The sequence below is a fragment of the Chelonia mydas genome, chromosome 2 (genome assembly GCF_015237465.2).
Source record: "Chelonia mydas isolate rCheMyd1 chromosome 2, rCheMyd1.pri.v2, whole genome shotgun sequence".
In the NCBI taxonomy this organism is placed as follows: domain Eukaryota; kingdom Metazoa; phylum Chordata; order Testudines; family Cheloniidae; genus Chelonia; species Chelonia mydas.
The window spans coordinates 109,028,573-109,050,718 of record NC_057850.1 but is presented as its reverse complement, the minus strand read 5'-3'; the positions used below and the strand labels follow the sequence as shown (position 1 = coordinate 109,050,718).

At 44.5% G+C, this 22,146-nt stretch overlaps 1 protein-coding gene and 1 long non-coding RNA gene across 7 annotated transcripts in view; one reads left to right on the top strand and one right to left on the bottom strand.

Moving 5' to 3' along the window:
- The window catches only part of GMPR (guanosine monophosphate reductase), a 66,157-nt gene extending 56,640 nt beyond the window's left edge, over window positions 1–9,517 (bottom strand). The window contains exons 1-5 of one of the 6 annotated variants that reach the window (XM_037893104.2): window positions 8,782–9,248; window positions 5,207–5,415; window positions 2,827–2,946; window positions 1,938–2,021; window positions 859–1,032 (exon numbers count right to left, since the gene is read on the bottom strand). In XM_037893104.2, the coding sequence (XP_037749032.1) occupies window positions 859–1,032; window positions 1,938–2,021; window positions 2,827–2,946; window positions 5,207–5,332 (504 nt within the window). In that variant the 5' untranslated portion in view covers window positions 5,333–5,415; window positions 8,782–9,248. Of the gene's footprint in view, window positions 1–858; window positions 1,033–1,937; window positions 2,022–2,826; window positions 2,947–4,500; window positions 5,416–8,781 lie in introns of those variants that run through there. The other 5 variants (XM_037893105.2, XM_037893106.2, XM_037893107.2 and 2 more) reach the window with 5 other exon arrangements.
- A 2,748-nt stretch (window positions 9,518–12,265) lies between these two features.
- On the top strand, window positions 12,266–21,496 carry LOC122464532. Its single transcript, XR_006288665.1, has 2 exons — window positions 12,266–12,317; window positions 19,151–21,496. It is a non-coding gene; the product is annotated as an uncharacterized LOC122464532 (long non-coding RNA).
- Window positions 21,497–22,146: the final 650 nt, after the last annotated feature.

The window sequence follows — 22,146 nt, the reverse complement described above, 5'->3', positions numbered from 1 at the left end:
TCGTAGTGTAGACATACCCTGACATTCCTCTGGCAACTACAGCAACTGCTGACCCAGTACAACAATATTAGGAATGTTTAGATGCCTTTGATGTAATTTAGTCGCTGGAAACGAGGAGGAGCCAGCATCATGTGACCAGCCAGCTCTGCGCACACTACCAGCAAGAAGTGCTCTGTGGAACTCCGCTTGGAACCACTGACATGGAAGGCGAAACTACAAAATTTATGAGTGAAGGTCAGAGTCGGTGTGGAAGGAGGTTGGAGAAAAACTTAATCCAAACTCTGCCCACAATCCCAAATTCTAACCACAATCTCAGAGTAAACAATGAACATTTCTACTAACCTGATTAGTAGTGAAACACATCCAATAAAGGGAGCTGTAGCTCACGAAAGCTTATGGTCAAATAAATTTGTTAGTCTCTAAGGTGCCGCAAGTACTCCTTTTCTTTTTGTGGATACAGACTAACACGGCTGTTACTCTGAAAAGTGACAACACTGATGTTTTATTAAACTGCCATCATTTGGCTTCCCAGTCAACACCCTTCTGAGACGAATGGGGGCAGATCAAACCGTCACAGAGCTACTTCCCGTGTCCTCAGGCTCAGGAAGACAGCACTGTATTTGTTCATGTGGGGAAGATTACCTTTGCAACCACAAAAACAGGAATTTAGGGTGAGACTTTCAGCAGAGGTAAATCAGCAGAACTTCAGGCCCCTCTATTTTGTTAATGAGGACTTAGATCCTGCAGAAATAGATGGGGCTGCACCAGAAGTGCTAGTCTGGCATAACTACCCAGTATCAGGAAAAATTGAGCCCTGTTTAGGACGATAACCCCAATACCCCTCTTCTACCCACCTACCATGATGGTGTGATTTGGAAACTTGGCATGGACAGTTTTCACAGATTCCACAAAGTGCTCTGAATATCCATTGGCCACATCCAGGCAGATGTACTTGATAAGAGGAATGGCCTCCAGAATACTTGTAAGCCTGTCCAAGTCGTCCTTCCCACTGCCTGAGCTCACTGCTACATGCTGGAGAGATAGAGAAAAATGATCAGCAGCTCTTAGAGATCAGACAAGTGCACAGTTCTTGCATCTGTTTCCACCCACCCTGGGAAAGCTTCCATAGAAACCCATGCTGGAAACTATCGAGTGCTCTGTTATGTAAAACCATACAGAAATAAATACCATAGCTGGACAAATCAACCAGTTACCTACACTTTGTTTTGAGGCTCTTCTTCAATACAGCGGTAGTGGCATATTATAAACCCTATTTACATTTAAACGGTCTATAAACTAATGTGAAATGTATAAGTGGACTCTTTAATGGGCAACCATTATCATCTGAGTTGCCCAGATGAACAAAAACCACAGGAACCCTCACCAGTTTGTACAATTCCAAAAAGACAGAGTTGCAAACTTTGGGGATCCCTTAGAGAATAGGGCATGGACCTGTCAATTCACTCAATCCTCCCTTAATCTACATCCTCACTATGTCCTCACAGAAAAAAATAGCTTCCACAGCTGCTGGTTCACAGAACCTCAGCAGAGATCCAAGGCTACAGAGCAAGTCAGCATTTAAGCATCAGATGACACTACTGCAATCACTGTGCAACACAAAATGTGCTTTCAAATCGATCTATAAGATATGTAACTTAAGTGCCAAAGTGTTCAGACAGAGTATATTCCTTGGGGCCTAGCCCTACTCTCGTACTATATATGAAAAAAGCTGTTGAGCCTAAGTGATAGCTTGGCCTTTCGACAAACCCCTCATAATTAAAATATCATTTAAAAGTGAGCCACAGGTAATGAAACACCTTGTGCAATATCAAGAGAACAATGCCATGGGCATTATTTTCCATAAAGGAATGACTTTCATAGCCCTGCATAGGCTGCTCTAAGGCAGGACAGAATGAGCTTATAATATGGGAATATACCTCAAGGCATTCTGGGTGATCGACTGCAAACAGTTTCCATTCTTCCAGAGAATAATGCTTCTGAATAGCAGTGAACATTGCATGCTAGAAAAAGAAAAGAAACAAGCAAACTGATATTAACATCCAAGTTAGTCATCTCTTCTTCTCCCATTCTGCAGTGGCAAACTTAGCACTATGACATGTCACTGTGTCTTACTTTTATATTCATCTTGCTTGAAATAATAATGAATTAGGGCTTGATCCTGATTCCTCTTCAGTGAGAGTTCAGAGTGCTTAGCACCATGCATTCAGTGACTAAATAAGCAATAATCTACCATTAAGCATGCAGTTGTACAGCGTATTCTCAATTTCTTGCTCACTATGGATGTGTTGAGTCATGAGGCTAGAGGTCAATTAACTAATGAGTTCTGATTGCAGTAGCTGTACTACTAGATAACCTGCATGATCAAAGTCTTTGTAGCTAATCAGATCTCTCTTACATAATGCACAATTTATAAACAGAAACAATAGAGAAGCAATTCCTCTGTCATAGAAGGTTGTAATGTCACTAAAGGGTTTTGATAACATCAATTCTATCCCCACCCCCACTGGGTGACCTCAATTACCTACATCAAGGTAAAAATTACCTGTGCCTTGTGCCCACTAAGATTTTACATGCAGAGCACTATCTTGGTTAGGTATCTTGATGTGAAAAAACACCTCTTTTTGCAGTGAAGACATTGTCTTAAGATTTTACCATCCTGTTCTTGATTTTATGATAGCGGTTCCCTTTGTATCCCAACTCCCAAGGCACATATCTAAATTATGTAATTGCCTTATTACAGGACATTCTGTCACCAAACAAATGGTTTCCTAGCTTTTGCAGAGAAAGAGGAAAGTCAGCACTTACTTTAGTCATCACCTTTGCCATTTCAAACGTGCCCACGGTGTCCATATTTGCCACCATAATGGGGATCCCTGTGTACGTTTGTTTGGAGTTGCGGAATATGAAGGTGCGCCTGAGATCTACCTGTGAGTAATGAATGCAAATTCTGGTAAGTACCTTTAGACCAACAGAGATTACACCCAAGCTGTCACAATTATATACAGCATAGAGACAACAGGAGTTTTGCCTGATTTTAGCGGGAGCAGAATTCAGCCCAGCCTCTCACTCATCCCCACAGTACTCTTATATGTACCATTGTTTGCTTCCATTGGAAGCATTCCTACCTCTGCCTATCAGATGAGAATGAAAATGTCATAAAACAAAATACTGTGGCTATGATAAGGAGAAGAGTCTTGTTGACATGTAGGGAAGGAAACTGGAAGGGGGAAAAGGAGGTAGGGAAGAAATTAAAATGAGAAGTGATAGGAGCTGATGGGAACAGGGAAGGGTCAAGATGATTTTGAATTATTTTATAAATAGGGCCTTACCAAATTCATGGACATGAAAAACGTGTCACAGACCATGAAATCTGGTCTTGTGTGCTTTTACCCTATACTATACAGATTTCACCGGAGGGGACGGGACACCAGCTTTTCTCAAATTGCAGGTCCTGACCCAAAAGGGAGTTGCAGGGGGGGGTCAGAAAGTTATTTTAGGAGGGTTGCGGTATTGCCACCATTATTTCAGCATTGACTTCAGAGCTGGGCCGCCAGAGAGCGGCTGCTGTTGTCAGACACCCAGCTCTGAAGGCAGTGCCCCGCCACCAGCAGCGCAGAAGTCAGGGTGGCAATATCATACCATGTCATCCTTACTTCTGTGCTGCTGATGGTGGTGGCTCTGCCTGCAGAGCTCGGCTCCTGGCCTGCAACCCCTGCTCTCCAGCTGCCCAGCTCTGAAAGCAGCGCTGCCACCAGCAGCAGCACAGAACTAATGGAAGCAGTACTGCAAAGCCCCCTACAATAAATAACCTTGCGATCCCCCCACAACTCCTTTTTGGGTCAGAACTCCTACAAATTACAAACACCACGACATTTCAGATTTAAATAGCTGAAATCATGACATTTACAATTTTTAAAATCCTATGACTGTGAAATTGACCAAAATGGACCGTGAATTGGGTAGGACCCTATTTATAAACGATTAACCTCTCAGCAGTTTGTCAACCTATACTGATATTTTTTCTACTCTTTCATTTAAAAATGGGGTGAAATCCTGGCTTCACTGGCAAAACTCCCACTGGCTCCCATGGAGCTAGGATTTCACTCCTGACCTTTAGTGAAAAGTAGCAGCATGATAATAACTTGAAGTTGCTTCCCATGAACTCAGAGACTTTTTGTTCAGTATCTACAGTGTATGTTCATTGTGCCGCACAATAGGGTCCTGGTTGTAACTACTGCAATACTAATAATATATAAAAAACCACCACCATATCCTGGGCAAATAAACTGAGGCCTTCAGCCATTTATTTTTTATAAATATGTTAGCCTCAGAGTTTATTCAGCCCAGGAAACTGTATTATTTCCTAAACAGAAAACAAGAGCTCATGATAACAATATATTTGATCTAAACAATTCTTAAATATAAAGAGCATCTCTCTCATTTAGCACTCCCCAATAGAAAATGTTAACATAAACGCACAATATTAAGACATTGAGTTAATCTGTGAACGATCTCCCCACGTACTGCTGAGACTCCTTCATTGGTGTCTACATTTTCCACTCTTCAGCCTTCACCTGAGAGATGCTTCAAAGAGCTGAAATGAGGTAAAATGCCCACCACCACAGATACCATAAGAACACCTGACTTTGACAGTTTGCTTACAGGCTCTTTGGAGCTCTAAGTCAGGAGTTATCAGACTTTTTCTCAATGTGAACCACATTATTTATTATTTCAGTCGCACCTAGGGGCCTCAGGCACTGCTGAGTACCTTATTGTGTTAGGCTCTACAAACACATAACAAGGAAAAGAAAGGTCTTTCCCCTAAGAGCTTACAATCCAAATAGGAGTTTACATCTTAACAGAGAGATTGTAAATGGAATGGGAGTTGATCCTCAAGGCAATCATGTAGACCCACCCAGCCTCCCATTTGCAATCACATAATATACATATGGCAATTTCTGCCACATCCCACATGGGAAAGCTAATATTAGCAAAGCATTTAATGTATCTGTACTACTTTTAATGCAATTTAGAAGCTGGGGACAGGAAGAGATAACAGAGCACAGTCTGAAAGCCACTGCTCTAAACTAATATACAAGCCAAATGCCCATTCAAATGGGCATGAAAAGAGGAGGAAAGGAAATGCTGATCTGAAGAGCACCAACACACAGGGCAAGCTGTAAACCTGTGCCTGAACCACAAGACCTTTCTTCTTCCAGGGCGCCTCACTTCCATGGATTATTCCATCTCTGAAATGGCCCAGATAGGTGCTGCGTGTCTTTCTCACGTTACTCCAAGTGTACAATGACATTTCCAGGGATAATGCTGTATTGACAGGGCTGTTGTGGAGGAAGCTTGCAATCTCTCTACCAATGAGGCTCTTTTCCTGTGTATCTAGAGAGAAAAGACTTCAGTCTCCAAGGCTGTTAATCCAGCAACTTTTCACCAATGGGAAAGTACACTGAGAAAAAAATGTAAAACCAACCAACCAACCAAAAAAAAAAAAAAAAAAAAATCTACTGTGAACAGGCTGCCCCATTTTTCCAGGAATGAGGGCACTGGTAGCAGCCACACTGCAATGTGCGGATTACCCTACTTTACAGAAAAGGAGTTTTGACATTAAGGTAAGTGGAGGAACAGCTCTCTCAGTTTCATGCAGCTCTCCAGCCTTCTTTCAGTTTACAATTTTAAACCAATGGCTAGTCTTCCTGAAAGATACCGGACTGGCAACCCTCAAAATGGAAAGACCTCAGAATAAAATCCAGCACAGGCAGCAGCAGTGTAAGCTTCCCAAGCATTGTCCGATAAGCATATTTCAGCCTGAAATTGGAGTGACCTGTAAGAGCGAGAGAGCGGTGCAGCCTCCATTCTATACTGGCCCTGGCCCTTCTCCTAAGAGGGCCAACAAGGGGCTTTGTGCCAACTGTGGTGAAGCTGTTTTTATCATGTGCCACCCGCCCAGCAGAGGTGAGAGCTGAAATTAATATTGGTCATATCTGGAATATTAGCGATATCTGAGTTTGGACAAATATCCACCATACCCTGCATTACTGATGTTCAGGGTACTCAGAAAACGTAGTTATATGGCACACAGATCAATGCTCTATTAGCTCTGCCTGATCCTAAATTGTAGTGCAGGCAGAAGGGAGCACTGATCAATGTGTACCTTGCTCTTAAAGACCCAGCAGATATTGGGCTCTCTCCCACCTCCTGATCAGACAGTGTGGGGTGGAAGGAGGAAAGGGGAGAAAATGCATTGTCCTGTGCACTGTCTCCTCCCTGGGGAAGGCTAAGAGGAATGCACCATTGGCTCAGCCCCACCCACCCCCACTCTAGTGGTCAAGGTGAAAGAAGGACCCATTTCCCTCAACTGTGTTGTCTGTGCAGGGAGGGGAGAGAAGAGGAGAAATCAGACAGTGGCCAAGTCCAGCAGCACAGTTGGGCCTGCCTCACTGCCAAACCTGAATACCCCCCAGTTGTGCCCAAATGCAAATGTTGGGACCCATGCACATCTCTGCTTCCCCCAAATAACTGTAGTGAGACCATGGATTCACTTCAGCGAGGACACCCACAACCATCTGATACTAACAACTTCCAGTTATTCCCAACCCAAGTTTGATATGAAATCCATGCCCTCTGGGTGAATGATTCTGTACCCTAGCAAGCCCCTGGCCCATGCAACTCCCCCTCCCTACCCACACCTTTTTTTCAAAATCTGAATTCGAGCTTCTGAATTTTGGTTCCTTCTCTCTAAAAGGAGGGAGTAACTCCAGGAAGCATAGACAAGGAAAAGTAACAAGAATAAAAGATGACACTGCAAACGAGCCAGGGAAAGGAATGTACACCGCCAACTTTGCCATACTGTGCTGCACTACACTGTCCCTCTGTGAAGGTGACTTACTCCCAGCTATTAAGTAAAGTGTTGTCTGTGTAGAATAAGACACTCAAACAGCTTAGCCAGGCACTGTTAATTTAAACTTCAAAGCAGCAGCTTGTTGGGTATCAGGCACTGTAGTAAGCAGCCTCCGTTCCCTTGCCAGCGCTATTTATTTATACAGTACTCTTGTTTTGAAGCAGGACTGGAACCGTTTCAGATTTGGCTCTCTCAGGTACTGTCAATAGCTGTTGCTACAGCCTCAGTGATGGTGTCCAATTTCTTAACCTTCATCAGCTTTCACTGAGCCCTCATGACATGAAATGCTTTTTGCCGTTCATCATGCTCCCCTGAGGTAACTCTCCCTTACTGGCCCTGGTTCTTCTAGCTTTTCCCATTCCCATCAACCCCTCCTTCCCCCATACATGCACAGCTAATATACAAAACCCTGCATTTAAATAAATAAATAAGTAAGTAAATAAATAAGTAAGTAAGTAAGTAAAGGAGACCCTCAGCCCCACAGCCATCAGCTCCACCTGTTTGCCAGGCCACTGCATTTAATTTTGAAGAGGAATCTTCACGCTGCTTAAGTGAACTACTGAAAATGGTCAAAGGTGCTCCTCCTTACTTGAGGGCAGAAGTAAAAAGGGCAATGAGTAAATTAGCCCAGGATACCATTATTACTGAATTGAAAGGGAGCACTCCTCAAGTTATCATCATACTGAGATGGACTCTTTAGCCTTATTCCTGCATTCTTGGTGAAACGCTTCTGCTTGGATTAGCTCTCAGAATTCCTGGCCATAACAAATCCAGCCACCTCTCCCTTTGACTCCTTTCCCTCCTGATCCCATTCTTCTCACTACCTCCTTTGCCCCTTGTTGAAGGCTGAATCCTCCCGCCCTTCCCCAACCCAATGCAATGCCTGTATTAATCACATGGTGTTTGACATCTGGGGTGAGGTGGGGTGAATGGTGTCACAAGATGAGGCGGCCATGTTTGTTGTGAGTTCATAGCGATGCCGAGTTTTGTGGGCTTTCCCCTAATCAGTGGTAAGGTTACTCAGCAAGACCCATGCAGCATTATGGAAATGCTTTGACTGGCTAATAACGATCCGCAGTTCATGATACTGAGATACTAATGATACTGAGAGCTGCATATGCTGCAGTTACTGAGAACCAGCTCAGCTGTGGCGGTGCCGTTACACACCCAGAACTGGTCAGGCTGCAGGGATTTTTTACAGAGCGGAGAAAGAAGCGGCCAGTTTATAGGGTTGCCAGCTGAACAGGATCCCAGCCCTCTGACAGGCAGAGCCAATTCAATGGCACCACGGCATTCAAAATCTCCCCTCCTGCTTTGTTCATAACTGGGGCTCTCCACCAGCTCACCGTGCACGTGCACCTTCCACCCTCCTCTGGCTGCTGGTATTTTCCTGCCCGCCCTGGGACGCCGGGTTTGTAACCAGACCCCCGGGGAGGGGCAGCGTCCCGCCGCTGGTGTAGCGGCGCAGCTGTTCCCTGCGCGCTGCCGGGGAGCGACGCTCTGGGTCACCGTCTCTCGCCCCACCCGGGGCGCTGCAAAAACCCGCAGAGGCACCTGCCAGGAGAAAGCAGCGCCGGGCGCAGGCTAAGGTCCGAGCACTCTTTCGTTTTCAAGTCCGCGCTCGGATGAGCAGCGCTCCTGGCACCTCTCCGCGAGCAGCGGCCGCCTTTCCAACCGCGGCGGCACAAGGGCCGCTTCTGTGAAATCGATGTGCGGGGGCGGGTTCCCCGGGTAACCCTGCGTAGCCTGGGGAATAAAAACAACCGCGAGACAGCGGCTGCGAAGTTAACGCTACAGAAGGACAGCTCCCCACCCCCACCCCGCATGCTCGGTTTGAATGCCCCCACCTCGGCTCTGCTTTTGAGGCTGCTTCTCTTAGGTCTGAGCAGGACGTCATGAAAGTCCAGTTTGAGATCCGCTTCTACGTGGGGCATCTCGCCGGGACTGTGGGGAATCCCCCCAGCTGCGCGGATGCGCTTCCTTGCGGCCGCCGGTCCGCGTCTGGTGCCGAGCCGAGCCCGCTCCCTTTACAGGGAGGGTTTTTATAGGGCGCCGGGAGCCGGTGCTCAAGCGCCCGAGCTTTATTAGGACAGTCACTGGGGGGGGCTGTTTTTAGCACGCGCCGCTGCACGGCACAATGGCAGCTGCTGCTCGTCCTCCCCCTTTTCGCCTGCCTGCTCGCCTGCGTGTGTGTGTCTGGCTCCGCGGGCTGGGCGCGGGGCGGCGTGTTGCTAGCGAGCGCTGCCGCAGGGCGCTCCGCATTCAGCCGAGCGGTGCCGTGGGCGGGAGCGAGGCGTCACGCGCCGGAGAGCGGGCGCGGCGCCTGCAGCGAGCTGGAGCCGCGGCGTGGGGAGGGCGCACCAAGGGAGAAGGCGGCCGCTCCCCGCCCATGTGACCAAGCCCCAGCTGTATAGAGAGAGAGAGCTGTACGCGCGCCGGGGGGCAGGGTCTGCGTGTTCCTCGGGCTGTGCTGGGCTGCCGCGGTCCCCTTGTGAAACGTCACTTGTGGCAGCGAGGGCTCAGACTTTCCTGCATTCCCCGGCGGAGGAAGACCGGGCGGCTGCGGTGCCCCTGCGTTGGTATCCCCCCCACACACACACCAGTGCTGCTTGTTTTAAATGGGGACACTCATCCTGCAGGCCTTGTTCAGTGTTTCTTTAACAATTGTGCAGCTCCTTTGTCTAAGATTTCGGGGAAACTGCGTCCCTAGTTCCTCCAGCACTTGGCATTGGGGCCTGACCTCATTTCCTCTGTTCTGAGGCAGTCATTCGCGTTTAGGCTTCAGTGGCTGGCTACTCTCTTTCCTTCCCTTCTGACTGCTGGTTTTTCCCTCTTTGATCTTTCCTTCTGTGCTCTCTGCTGCAGCCTTCACACAGGAGAGCAGCTCTGAGAGAATAGTGTATTGGCACTTAAGAGAAGTGAGGGTGTGAAACTGCTCCTCCCCTGCTGGCTGTGCTTAGTGAAGCCAATGCTCTATGCAGCCAAGGGAGGAGAGTGACCGTCCGATGAAGTGAGCTGTAGCTCACGAAAGCTTATGCTCAAATAAATTTGTTAGTCTCTAAGGTGCCACAAGTCCTCCTGTTCTTTTTGCGAATACAGACTAACACGGCTGCTACTCTGAAACCCGTCCTGCCTGCGGGGCACAAGCATAATTAAGCTCTCAGCCAAGTAATGGTGTAGGCCTGGAGGCAAGCTATCTTTTTGAATCTGGAACCCTACAAGACGCTGGGAAGCTCAGATCTGGACCTGACCTTTGCAGTTAATCCCTATCTCTTAATAAAGGGCTGCCCAAAACCCTAGACCTGATTGTCCCTGAGCTGTGGTGAAATTCAGCGACAACCCAAGCTTTGCAGCTCAGGCCCATGTCTATTTACTAGGCTGAGTTGTGTAACTGCTACCTGAAAGGAAAACTGTGTAACAATTCCTACACTTCACTCACTATCAAACTAATGTGTGTTTGTTCTGTTACAGCCTTGCAGTCACAGAGTAGAAATGTAGATGAAACCTGCAGCTGGTTGATTACTACATCTTAATAGCACCATCAGTCATTTGGAGTTTCTTTTGTACATACACCCCAATTTTGGTGGGTATGGGGAAGTAAGGGTACTTTTGGCCTTCTGAAATATCAATTAGGCTGAAACTGGTTTACTTATTACCTATTTTTTTTTAAAATATTAGGAGCTGTTAGACAAGTTTAAATGAAAAAAGCGCCATAGCAAAGAAATATATTTTGGGCCCATTCTGCTTCCATTAAGTTAGGCTGAGTACAGGATTAACTGACTGAAATTCTGTGGCATGTAATACAGGAGGTTAGACTTGTTCATCAAAACAATCCCTTCTGGTCTTAAAGATCTATTAAACTGGAGTCAATGGCAGTTTTGCCACTGACTTTGGTGGGAGCAATATAAGGCTTATGTTGCCCATAGCTGGAGAGTGGAACATGACATTCACCATGGGCTTCTTTTTCCAAGCAAAAAGCAGATGTGTTGCAAAGCCACATGACACTGCCTTCTTTATCTGCAAGTTGCACACAGCCCAGCAGATCCTCTGCCCTCAGCATGGCTCTTATGGCAGTGGTTGCTGGTGTCTCCCAGATTATTGCTCAATATTGCTCAGCACTGTAGACTAGATTTTCAAAAGTAGCAACTAATTTTGCGTGTCTCCATTTTTGGGGTGTCCAACGTGAGAGGGGGAAATACAGGTGCAGCTACACTGAAACTGTTGGCTTGTCTACGCTGCCCCGTAATTCAGACTAAGGGGTGTGAATAGCAGTGTACACCAAAGTGCTGTACTGTAACTCCTCCATGTGGACACTGCTGGCCATAAGTGCTGGAACTAGGGGTGCTGCTGCACCCGTTAGCTTGAAGTAGTAATAACAACCTAAATACATGGTTTCTGCCATCAGCACCCCCACTATGCAAATTGTTCCAGCACCACTGCTCCGGCGCAAACTTAAAGGTTCCTAGTTCATGTTAGTGTAATCCTCTTCAAACATCCTGCAGCATCCACACAGGCATTTCAGCTCAGCACTTCGGTGCACACTGCTATTCATACCCCCCGTAGTCTGAGCTATGGGGCAGTGTAGGCATAGCCTGTGACACATATCTTTTAGAGAGGCATCTAATCTCGATTTAAAGACTTCACGTGATGGAGAATTTACCACATATCCCTTTGTTTGCTGTGCCAATGATTAATTACCACTGTTAAAAAATTGTCCTTTATTTCTGGTTTGAATGTCTTTTTCTCTAGATTACAGAACCCTTTAATATTACATATTTTCACCCTGCATAGGTACTAATAGACTGTGACTGGCTCATCTCTTCAATAAACTAAATAGATTGAGCTCCTTTAGTTTCTCACTTTAAGACATGATTACCAAAACTCTAATCATTTTTGTAGCTCTTTTGTGAACTCTCTCCAATTTTAAAGTGTGGACACCAGCTATGTGTTCAATTAGTAGTGGTCATCACTGCTGTCGACAAAAATAATATCACCACCCTACTCCTACTTGATATTCCCATTTATACATCCAAGGATTAAGTTAGCCCTTTGTCTTGGGAGTGGCATGATGGAGGAAAACTTCTGAACTGCTTTATCAAAAAAGGTCAGTGGTCAATCTCATCTAGTATGCTGTCTTCTGACATTTCTCTATGCCTCATGCTTCAGAGAAAGGTGAAAAAATGAATCATAATAATGTGCAACACTATAGGTATGTCTTCATGATTGATCCAGCGGGGATCAATTTATCGCGTCTAGTCTAGATGTGATAAATCGACCCCCTGAGCACTCTCCCGTCGACTCCTGTACTCCAGCACCACGAGAGGCACAGGCAGAGTCATCGGGAGAGCGGCAGCAGTCGACTCACCACAGTGAAGACACCACGGTAAGTCGATCTAAGTACGTCAACTTCAGCTAAGTTATTCAATTAGCTGAAATTGCATAACTTAGATCGATCCCGCCCCCAGAGTAGACCAGGGCTATGTCTCAGTGAGAAACATCTTCCTGACTCCAGCTGGTGATTAACTGAAGCTGGAGGAGTACTGCCCTTGTGATTTTTAGCCTTGTTGGTGTAATTACACATGCTTATTTATTTCGTAGTAAAGATGAGCCTAAACCACAAATTTCAGATCCCGATCTTAAGTCCTCCCAGAATTCAGGGTGTTGCAGGCCTGGGGTTTTGATCTGGCCCATTTTATAGACCTGGTCAGTTGCAACATTCTGATCTGAACTACCCTAAAACTGGGTGTGTGTAGGTCTAGGAGGTTGGTCCAGGTGCCACTTTCATTAAGATCTGTTTATTTTTTAATCTTACTATGCTGTTTTCATCAGTTATATCTGTTGACAAGTATTTTCACAAGTTAATTATATACTGCTGTCAAGGTTCCTTTTGCACTCTGAACAGAGTTTGAGTGGGAGTTCTGTTGGAGGAGAAGGTATTTGTGTTTGGTTTTGTATTGGTAGTATTTGTATGTGGAGAGGCTTGTAGGGGCTTTGTGCTGGGAGAGAAGCTGAGCCCTGATTCGGGGGTGGGGCTTCTGTGACTAGGGGGTCCTAAAAGGTAGCAGCCAGTCAGGCAGCGGCACAGACAGCAAGGGGTTTGCAAGGGGAGTTTGTCTTGTGGTGCTTGTTTTTTGCTGTGGGTGGTGGTGTTTTGGTGTGGTTTGTGTTTCCCAGATTAACAGGATTTAGGTGGGAAGGCAAGGACAGATACAGAGGTAGCAGTGGGAGTGACCCATGTAACGGAAGACACAATGAAGATGACTGGAAGACACAATTCATGGAAGACACAATGAAGATGACATGTACATACCACAGCTTCCATGGAAGCTGTGGTATGTACATGATCCTGGAGGGGGCACCTGGTAAGAGTTTTGTTTGTATGAAGTGCCGTCTGATAGAGCTGATGGAGGAAAAGATCCGAGGTTTGGAGATGCAGGTGGAAACTTTGGTAGAGTTTAGGAAGGGGTTTGAGCAGATTATGGAGCAAAGACATGAGGTATCTGAAGGGAAAAGCTCAGACTTGCAGATGGAAGCAGGACTGGGGAATTCTGAGGGGAGACTGGGTGAGGAAAGTGGTCAGTGGAAGCATATGACTAAAAGAACCAGGCAGAGGAAAAGATGGGCTAGTGAAGGAGAAATAGAGCTTAAGAATAGGTATGCAGAGTTGGAAAATGAAGAAGGGGCTCAGCAGGTAGTCACTGAAGGTGGAGGGGCAAGAGAAGAAGAGAAGGCTAGTCCTATAGGAAAAGGGGAAGAGTTAATGGAGATTACACCAAATATGAGCCCCAGAAGGATACAGGATGGGTTAAAGAGGATTACAAGGGAGACTAGGAATGGAAAGAACTTGCAGCCAGAGGGAACAGGGGATAGACTGGAGAATAGCACCGTCACTAGGAAAAGACAGGTCTATGTGATTGGGGACTCTTTACTGAGAAGAATAGATAGGCCTGTAACCAGAGCTGATCCGGAGAATAGGAGGGTGTGCTGTCTTCCAGGTGCTAAGATATGGGATGTAGACCTGAGGTTGAAAAGGATTCTAAAGGGAGCGGGAAAGAATCCCCTAATTATCCTTCAAGTGGGAACAAATGATACGGCTAGATTCTCGCTGGAAAGTATTAAGGGAGACTATGCTAGGCTGGGGAAGACGCTTAAGGAAATTGAGGCTCAGGTGATCTTTAGTGGGATACTGCCTGTTCCTAGAGAAGGGCAACAAAGGTGTGACAAGATTATGACTATCAACAGATCGCTTAGGCAGTGGTGCTATAAGGAGGGCTTTGGGATGTATGGCCACTGGGAGGCATTCATGGATAGAGGACAGTTCTCTCGGAATGGACTTCATCTGAGTAGGGAAGGAAATAGACTTCTAGGATGGAGGCTGGCACAACTGATTAACAGAGCTTTAAACTAGGAATTAGGAGGAGATGGTTGGGAGATGTCCAGGTAATCTCCACGCCAAAATTTAGCATTGAGAGGAAAGAAAATGAAGTAAGAGTGGATACAGCCGTGGCTAGGAGGAAGGGCAGCGTAGATACAAGTCTAATAGGTTATACTGGTAGTAAAATGACCATGCCTAATAGGGTACAGAATGTGAGTGGGGCCAAACAGCAAAAATTAAGATGTTTGTACACAAATGCGAGGAGCCTAGGTAACAAAATGGAGGAACTAGAGCTACTGGTGCAGGAAGTGAAACCAGATATTATAGGGATAACAGAAACATGGTGGAATAGTAGTCATGACTGGGCTACAGGTATTGAAGGGTATGTGCTGTTTAGGAAAGACCGAAATAAAGGTAAAGGTGGTGGAGTAGCACAGTATATCAATGATGAGGTAGAATGTAAAGAAATAAGAAGTGATGAAATGGATATGACTGAGTCCATCTGGGCAAAAATTAAATTGGGGAAGAAAACTATTAGAGCCTCCCCTGGGATAGTGCTTGGAGTGTGCTATAGACCGCCGGGATCTAATTTGGATATGGATAGAGCCCTTTTTAATGTTTTTAATAAAGTAAATACTAATGGAAACTGTGTGATCATGGGAGACTTTAACTTCCCAGATATAGACTGGAGGACGAGTGCTAGTAATAATAATAGGGCTCAGATTTTCCTAGATGCGATAGCTGATGGATTCCTTCAGCAAATAGTTGCTGAACCGACTAGAGGGGATGCCATTTTAGATTTGGTTTTGGTGAGTAGTGAGGACCTCATAGTAGAAATGGTTGTAGGGGATAATCTTGGCTCAAGTGATCATGAGCTAATTCAGTTCAAACTGAACGGAAGGATTAATAAAAATAAATCTGCAGCTAGGGTTTTTGATTTCAAAAGGGCTGACTTTCAAAAATTAAGGAAATTAGTTAGGGAAGTGGATTGGACTGAAGAATTTATGGATCTAAAGGTAGAGGAGGCCTGGGATTATTTTAAATCAAAGCTGCAGAAGCTATTGGAAGCCTGCATCCCAAGTAAGGGGAAAAAAATCGTAGGCAGGAGTTGTAGACCAAGCTGGATGAGCAAGCATCTCAGAGAGGTGATTAAGAAAAAGCAGAAAGCATATAGGGAGTGGAAGAAGGGAGGGATCAGCAAGGAAAGCTACCTTATTGAGGTCAGAACATGTAGGGATAAAGTGAGACAGGCTAAAAGTCAAGTAGAGTTGGACCTTGCAAAGGGAATTAAAACCAATAGTAAAAGGTTCTATAGTCATATAAATAAGAGGAAAACAAAGAAAGAAAAAGTGGGACCGCTAAACGCTGAGGATGGAGTGGAGGTCAAGGATAATCTAGGCATGGCCCAATATCTAAACAAATACTTTGCCTCAGTCTTTAATAAGACTAAAGAGGATCTTAGGGATAATGGTAGCATGACAAATGGGAATGAGGATATGGAGGTAGACATCACCATATTTGAGGTAGAAGCGAAACTCAAACAGCTTAATGGGACTAAATCGGGGGGCCCAGATAATCTTCATCCAAGAATATTAAAGGAATTGGCACAAGAAATTGCAAGCCCATTAGCAAGAATTTTTAATGAATCTGTAAACTCAGGGGTCGTACCGTATGATTGGAGAATTGCTAACATAGTTCCTATTTTTAAGAAAGGGGAAAAATGTGATCCGGATAATTATAGGCCTGTTAGTTTGACATCTGTAGTATGCAAGGTCTTGGAAAAAATTTTGAAGGAGAAGGTAGTTAAGGACATTGAAGTCAATGGTAAATGGGACAAAATACAACATGGTTTTACAAAAGGTAGATCGTGCCAAACCAACCTGATCTCCTTCTTTGAGAAAGGAACAGATTTTTTAGACAAAGGAAACGCAGTGGATCTAATTTACCTGGATTTTAGTGAGACATTTGATACCTTGCCACATGGGGAATTATTAGTGAAATTGGATAAGATGGGGATCAATAGGAAAATTGAAAGGTGGATAAGGAATTGGTTAAAGGGGAGACTACAACGGGTCCTACTGAAAGGTGAACTGTCAGGCTGGAGGGAGGTTACCAGTGGAGTTCCTCAAGGATCGGTTTTGGGACGAATCTTATTTAATCTTTTTATTACTGACCTTGGCACAAAAAGTGGGAGTGTGCTAATAAAGTTTGCGGATGATACAAAGCTGGGAGGTATTGCCAATTTAGAGAAGGACAGGGATACCCTACAGGAGGATCTGGATGACCTTGTAAACTGGAGTAATAGTAATAGGATGAAATTTAATAGTGAGAAGTGTAACGTCATGTATTTAGGGATTAATAACAAGAATTTTAGTTATAAGCTGGGGACGCATCAATTAGAAGTAACGGAGGAGGAGAAGGACCTTGGAGTATTGGTTGATCATAGGATGACTGTGAGCCGCCAATGTGATATGGCTGTGAAAAAAGCTAATGCAGTCTTGGGATGCATCAGGAGAGGTATTTCCAGTAGGGATAAGGAGGTTTTAGTTCCGTTATACAAGGCACTGGTGAGACCTCACCTGGAATACTGTGTGCAGTTCTGGTCTCCCATGTTTAAGAAGGATGAATTCAAACTGGAACAGGTACAGAGAAGGGCTGCTAGGATGATCCGAGGAATGGAAAACTTGTCTTATGAAAGGAGACTCAGGGAGCTTGGCTTGTTTAGCCTAACTAAAAGAAGGTTGAGGGGAGATACGATTGCTCTCTATAAATATATCAGAGGGATAAATATCAGAGAGGGAGAGGAATTATTTAAGCTCAGTACCAATGTGGACACAAGAACAAATGGATATAAACTGGCCACTAGGAAATTTAGGCTAGAAATTAGACGAAGGTTTTTAACCATCAGAGGAGTGAAGTTTTGGAATAGCCTTCCAAGGGAAGCAGTGGGGGCAAAAGATCTATCTGGCTTTAAGATTAAACTCGATAAGTTTATGGAGGAGATGGTATGATGGGATAACATGGTTTTGGTAATTAAATATTCATAAATAGGCCCAGTGGCCTGTGATGGGCTATTAGATGGGGTGAGATCCGAGTTACTACAGAAAATTCTTTCCTGGGTATCTGGCTGATGAATCTTGCCCATATGCTCAGGGTTTAGCTGATCGCCATGTTTGGGGTTGGGAAGGAATTTTCCTCCAGGGCAGATTGGAAGAGGCCCTGGAGGTTTTTCGCCTTCTTCTGTAGCATGGGGCACGGGTCACTTGCTGGAGGATTCTCTGCTCCTTGAAGTCTTTAAACTACGATTTGAGGACTTCAATAGCACAGATATAGGTGTGAGGTTTTTTTATAGGAGTGGTGGGTGAAATTCTGTGGCCTGTGTTGTGCAGGTCAGATTAGATGATCATAATGGTCCCTTCTGACCTAAATATCTATGAAACTCTAGGATACAGATGTGGGGACCTGCATGCAAGACCCACTAAGCTTATTCTTACCAGCTTAGGTTAAAACTTTCCCAAGGTACAAAATTTGCCTTCTCCTTGAACCGTATGCTGCCATCACCAAGCATTTTAAACAAAGAACAGGGAAAGAGCCCACTTGGAGACGTCTTCCCTCAAAATATCCCCCCAAACCCTACACCCCCTTTCCTGGGGCAGGCTTGATAAGAATCCTCACCAGTTTGTACAGGTGAACACAGACCCAAACCCTTGGATCTTAAGAACAATGAAAAATCAATCAGGTTCTTAAAAGAAGAATTTTAATTAAAGAAAAGGTAAAAGAATCACCTCTGTAAAATCAGGATGGTAAATACCTTACAGGGAATCAGATTCAAAACACAGAGAATCCCTCTAGGCAAAACCTTAAGTTACAAAAAGACACAAAAGCAGGAATATACATTCCCTCCAGCACAGCTTATTTTACCAGCCATTAAACAAAAGGAAATCTAACACATTTCTAGCTAGATTACTTACTAACTTAACAGAAGTTCTGAGGTTGCCTTCCTGATCTGTTCCCAGCAAAAGCATCACACAGACAGAAAAACCCTTTGTCTCCCCCCCAGTTTTGAAAGTATCTTGTCCTCTCATTGGTCATTTGGGTCAGGTACCAGCTAGGTTACCTTAGCTTCTTAACCCTTTACAGGTGAAAGGATTTTGCCTCTGGCCAGAGGGATTTTATAGCACTGTATACAGAAATGTGGTTACTCTTCCCTTTATATTTATGACAACTGCATAAAAAGTACTCCTTTGTATCCAGTTTCAGTTTGCTTTTAAATGAGAAAATTAACCTCTTCGCCAGCCAGTTGCAATTCCAAAATATTGAAAAATGCATGGGATGTCAATCCTAGCAAAGTCTGAGTGCTTCAGAGCTTTGGAGACTCCTGAGACTGAATGACTAATGAGAATGTCAACAGAAAACCATGTCTTGCTCGTCACAAAAGATGCATTGAGATACTTCTCTTAATTTATTTGTAAAATTGTGGACTTGGTCCTCACGTCAGGACCACAGTGGCCAACTTTCACATGGTAAATAAACACCCCGACTTTCACAATAAGCCAAAAATCAAGCTAATCCCATTTCAAAACAAGGCCAAAACAAGCCAATCCCTAAGAACTCCAACACTCTGTGACTAGATCCCCCTGGCATGCAGTCCGGGACTGTGGTGGATCTGCTGTGAACCCCTGACTCTCTCCCCACTCGCCCCAGCTTGCCCCTTGCCCCTGCTTGCCGGGAGCCAATCAAAAAAGAGAAGGAACAAGCTACAAGCCAAAAACTAGCCAACAATCAACTCTCAAGCCAATTTAGCCAAAAACAAGCCCAATTTCTGTGGTTTTTTTCCTCAGGTTTGACATGTCTGGTCACCACCTGTGCTCAGCACAGGTCGTGATCGGCTTTAGACTACCATTATGCATACCCAGTCTTGGGGCTAGCCAAAGCCAAGTCTTTACCAAGGGGCATTACTGGAGCACAGAAATGCTCTGGCCAATCCCTTCCCTGGCCATCCTCCTGCTATCGAGATTGGAAAGGTTGCACCTGGGGATTCCCCCATCCTCAGATGGCTGGGTAAGCCAGCTTTACAACCTTTTTGCACTGGTGAAGTTGTCCAAAGGGGTCATGGAGCGAGGACCTGGACCTACAAGTTTACAAGACAACATGATGAGGAGTAAGTCCTTTTGTTTATTGTAATAATTATATTTATATTATTTTTATTTGTTAACTTTGTAATTACTGTACATCGCTTCTTCCATCTGAGGATCTCAAAGGGCCTGACAAACATTTTTAATTAATTAAGCTACACAGCACTCCAATGAAGCTTCATACCCATTTTATAGATGAGAAAGGTACAGAGGGCCAAATGCAAGGATGAAGTAAATCATTGTCTATGCTACACATTGGTATCCTGATTATGATCTCACACTGGTTTTACACCAGTTGAACTTTAATGACTTCAGGGGGTTATGCCTGATTTACACCAGTTGGTGGAGAAGCAGCCCCAACATGTAAATTCATCAGATGCAAGTGGCAAAGCAGTGTAATTTGCAGTGATTTGGCATTCAGTAGGTATGCAAAATGAGTGCTATTTACACCAAGTTGGCATGCTGTGGACAACAAATACAGCAGGCACAGATTCCTATTTACATCAATAGAAATTGTAACCATGAAACCAGAGTGGAATTTGGCCTAGAGAAATTAAGTGTGACATGGCCATGGTCACACAGCAAGTCAGTGGAAGAGCTGGGACTAGCAGCCAAGAGTCCTGGCTCCTAGTCCTCTTTCAGGGGATGAGCATGCAGTAATTAATTTTCATGAAATGCGGCATAATCTATGTAACAAATCTTTCTCACCAAGTAATAATTTGGATTCTCAAATAAGAATAAAATAAAAGATTGGTTGTTGGAATAATGTTCAGTCCCAGAGATAAACTAGCGGTGGTCTTAAATACAGAGGGACTTGAACTGAGGTTCTGAACATGAAGCTCCGCAAACCTGAACTCCTCCTGCCACTTGCTCTCCAAGTGCACGACTTTGTGTCAACACATCCCAATGTGGTGATTCTGCATCATAACTTCACAAGATGAAACATCTGCCAGATCAAACACAGAAACTTTTGCGTTCAATGCAGTAGATTTGAATGTATATTTGCATTTAAACCCATTCCTAGAAAGCCCCTAGGAACTTATATCAGTGGGATATGCATGTTGGGACAGGGTAGTATTGGAGTCAATGTACACTGTCAGGCTGGATGGAATTTTGCATCTGTGGGTGATTTTACAGTACATCAGTGGCCCCCAAACTGTGGAGTGCACCCCTAGGGGGGAATAGAGGAATGTTCAGGGGGGCATGGTGGGGCACGGGCCAGACCCCACAGGGGGCAGGGAGGGAGCTCTGCCCCCCGCTCCACTCCGGCCCTGTCCCAAGCCCTGGCCACAGCTCCTGGTGATGGCCCCTGGCTCCCAGCCATGCCTGTGGCCCCAACTGCAGCCCCTGCTCCCAGCTGAGGCCCCAGCTGCAGTGCTGGCCCCACTCCCGACTGTGGCCCCGGCCCTGGATCCAGACTGTGGCTCCCAGATGAGGCGCGGACTAGGTAAGGGGGGGCCACGGACAAAAAAGTTTGGAGACCACTGCAGAACATACTATAATATGAAATTAATTATTGATACTATAACAGCCTTAAGTCTGAATTTCTTTTTCTGCTATGTTGCTGTCTGCCTTTTAATACTGTTTTAATTTTTTATAATTTATAACAACATGCTGTCTGCTTTTATACTATATATTATTTATACAAGATTGTTGTCTGCTTTTATATTAATTCATTTCCTGTGGAATTCTTTTTCTTTCATGTCTTTTATTGAGTTGTAAATTCAGCGTCCAATCTTTGTTTTACCTGCGCAAGGCAGTTACAAGATTTCATGGTGCATTGAGAAAGAGATCTGCTTTCCTGTACTGCCATGATGGTTAATCCACTGAGGGAAAAGAGATTAAAATACTGAAAGCTTGTTTCCATCCAATCCAAAATCCCTGTTTGGTTTGGTTGTTTATGAATAAGGCTCAGGACACAGACTCTTTTAACTCGGATTGTTTTTTCTATGGGTGTGCCCAGTCTCTGTGAAAATGAGCATGCTACTCTGTCAGTGCAAAACAAAATAAATTAATGGTAATTCATTAATAATAAAAGAATTCTGGAACTAAGTGGCACATTTTCTGCATCTTTTGCCTTTTCCTTTATATTTTTGCTTTGTGTGAAAATCTTAATACAAGTTTAAAACTAAAAAGCAGATCTTATCAGAGAAGTCTGTGCAATAATCTCTATTAATATTTTTCATCAACGTTTTACCCTGCATTATAAAAAGAGGTTAATTTGGATGCCCAATAGCCCCACCTACTGACAACAGATATCACATTCTTAAAATGTATTATTATTATTACTACAAAATGTTAAATGTGTACCAAATGCCTGTTTATAAATATTACAGTTAAGAAACAAAACCACCCCCACCACCCACATTAATTGATAGGTAAGTATGAGATTTCACGCCCACAAAAGCCAAAACAATTTATAATTAAATTTCTCACAGAAACTTTTAACCTCCGCCCTTTTTTGCACATGTGTTAGGATGTCTAGCGGTGGACCAAGCAAGCTTGGTTTTGCTTTTACAGAACCTACATTGCATTTTGTCTTGAGAAAATCAAAAACAAGGCTGGCATGTATCCTTGTTCCATTTTAAAATTCCAGGGAGTGTAGATAAATACTAGGGCATTTTATAATCACATACCACAACAACACCACATGCTGTCTTGTTACCAGGTCTACACACAGACTGTGGGCTTGTCTACCTTAC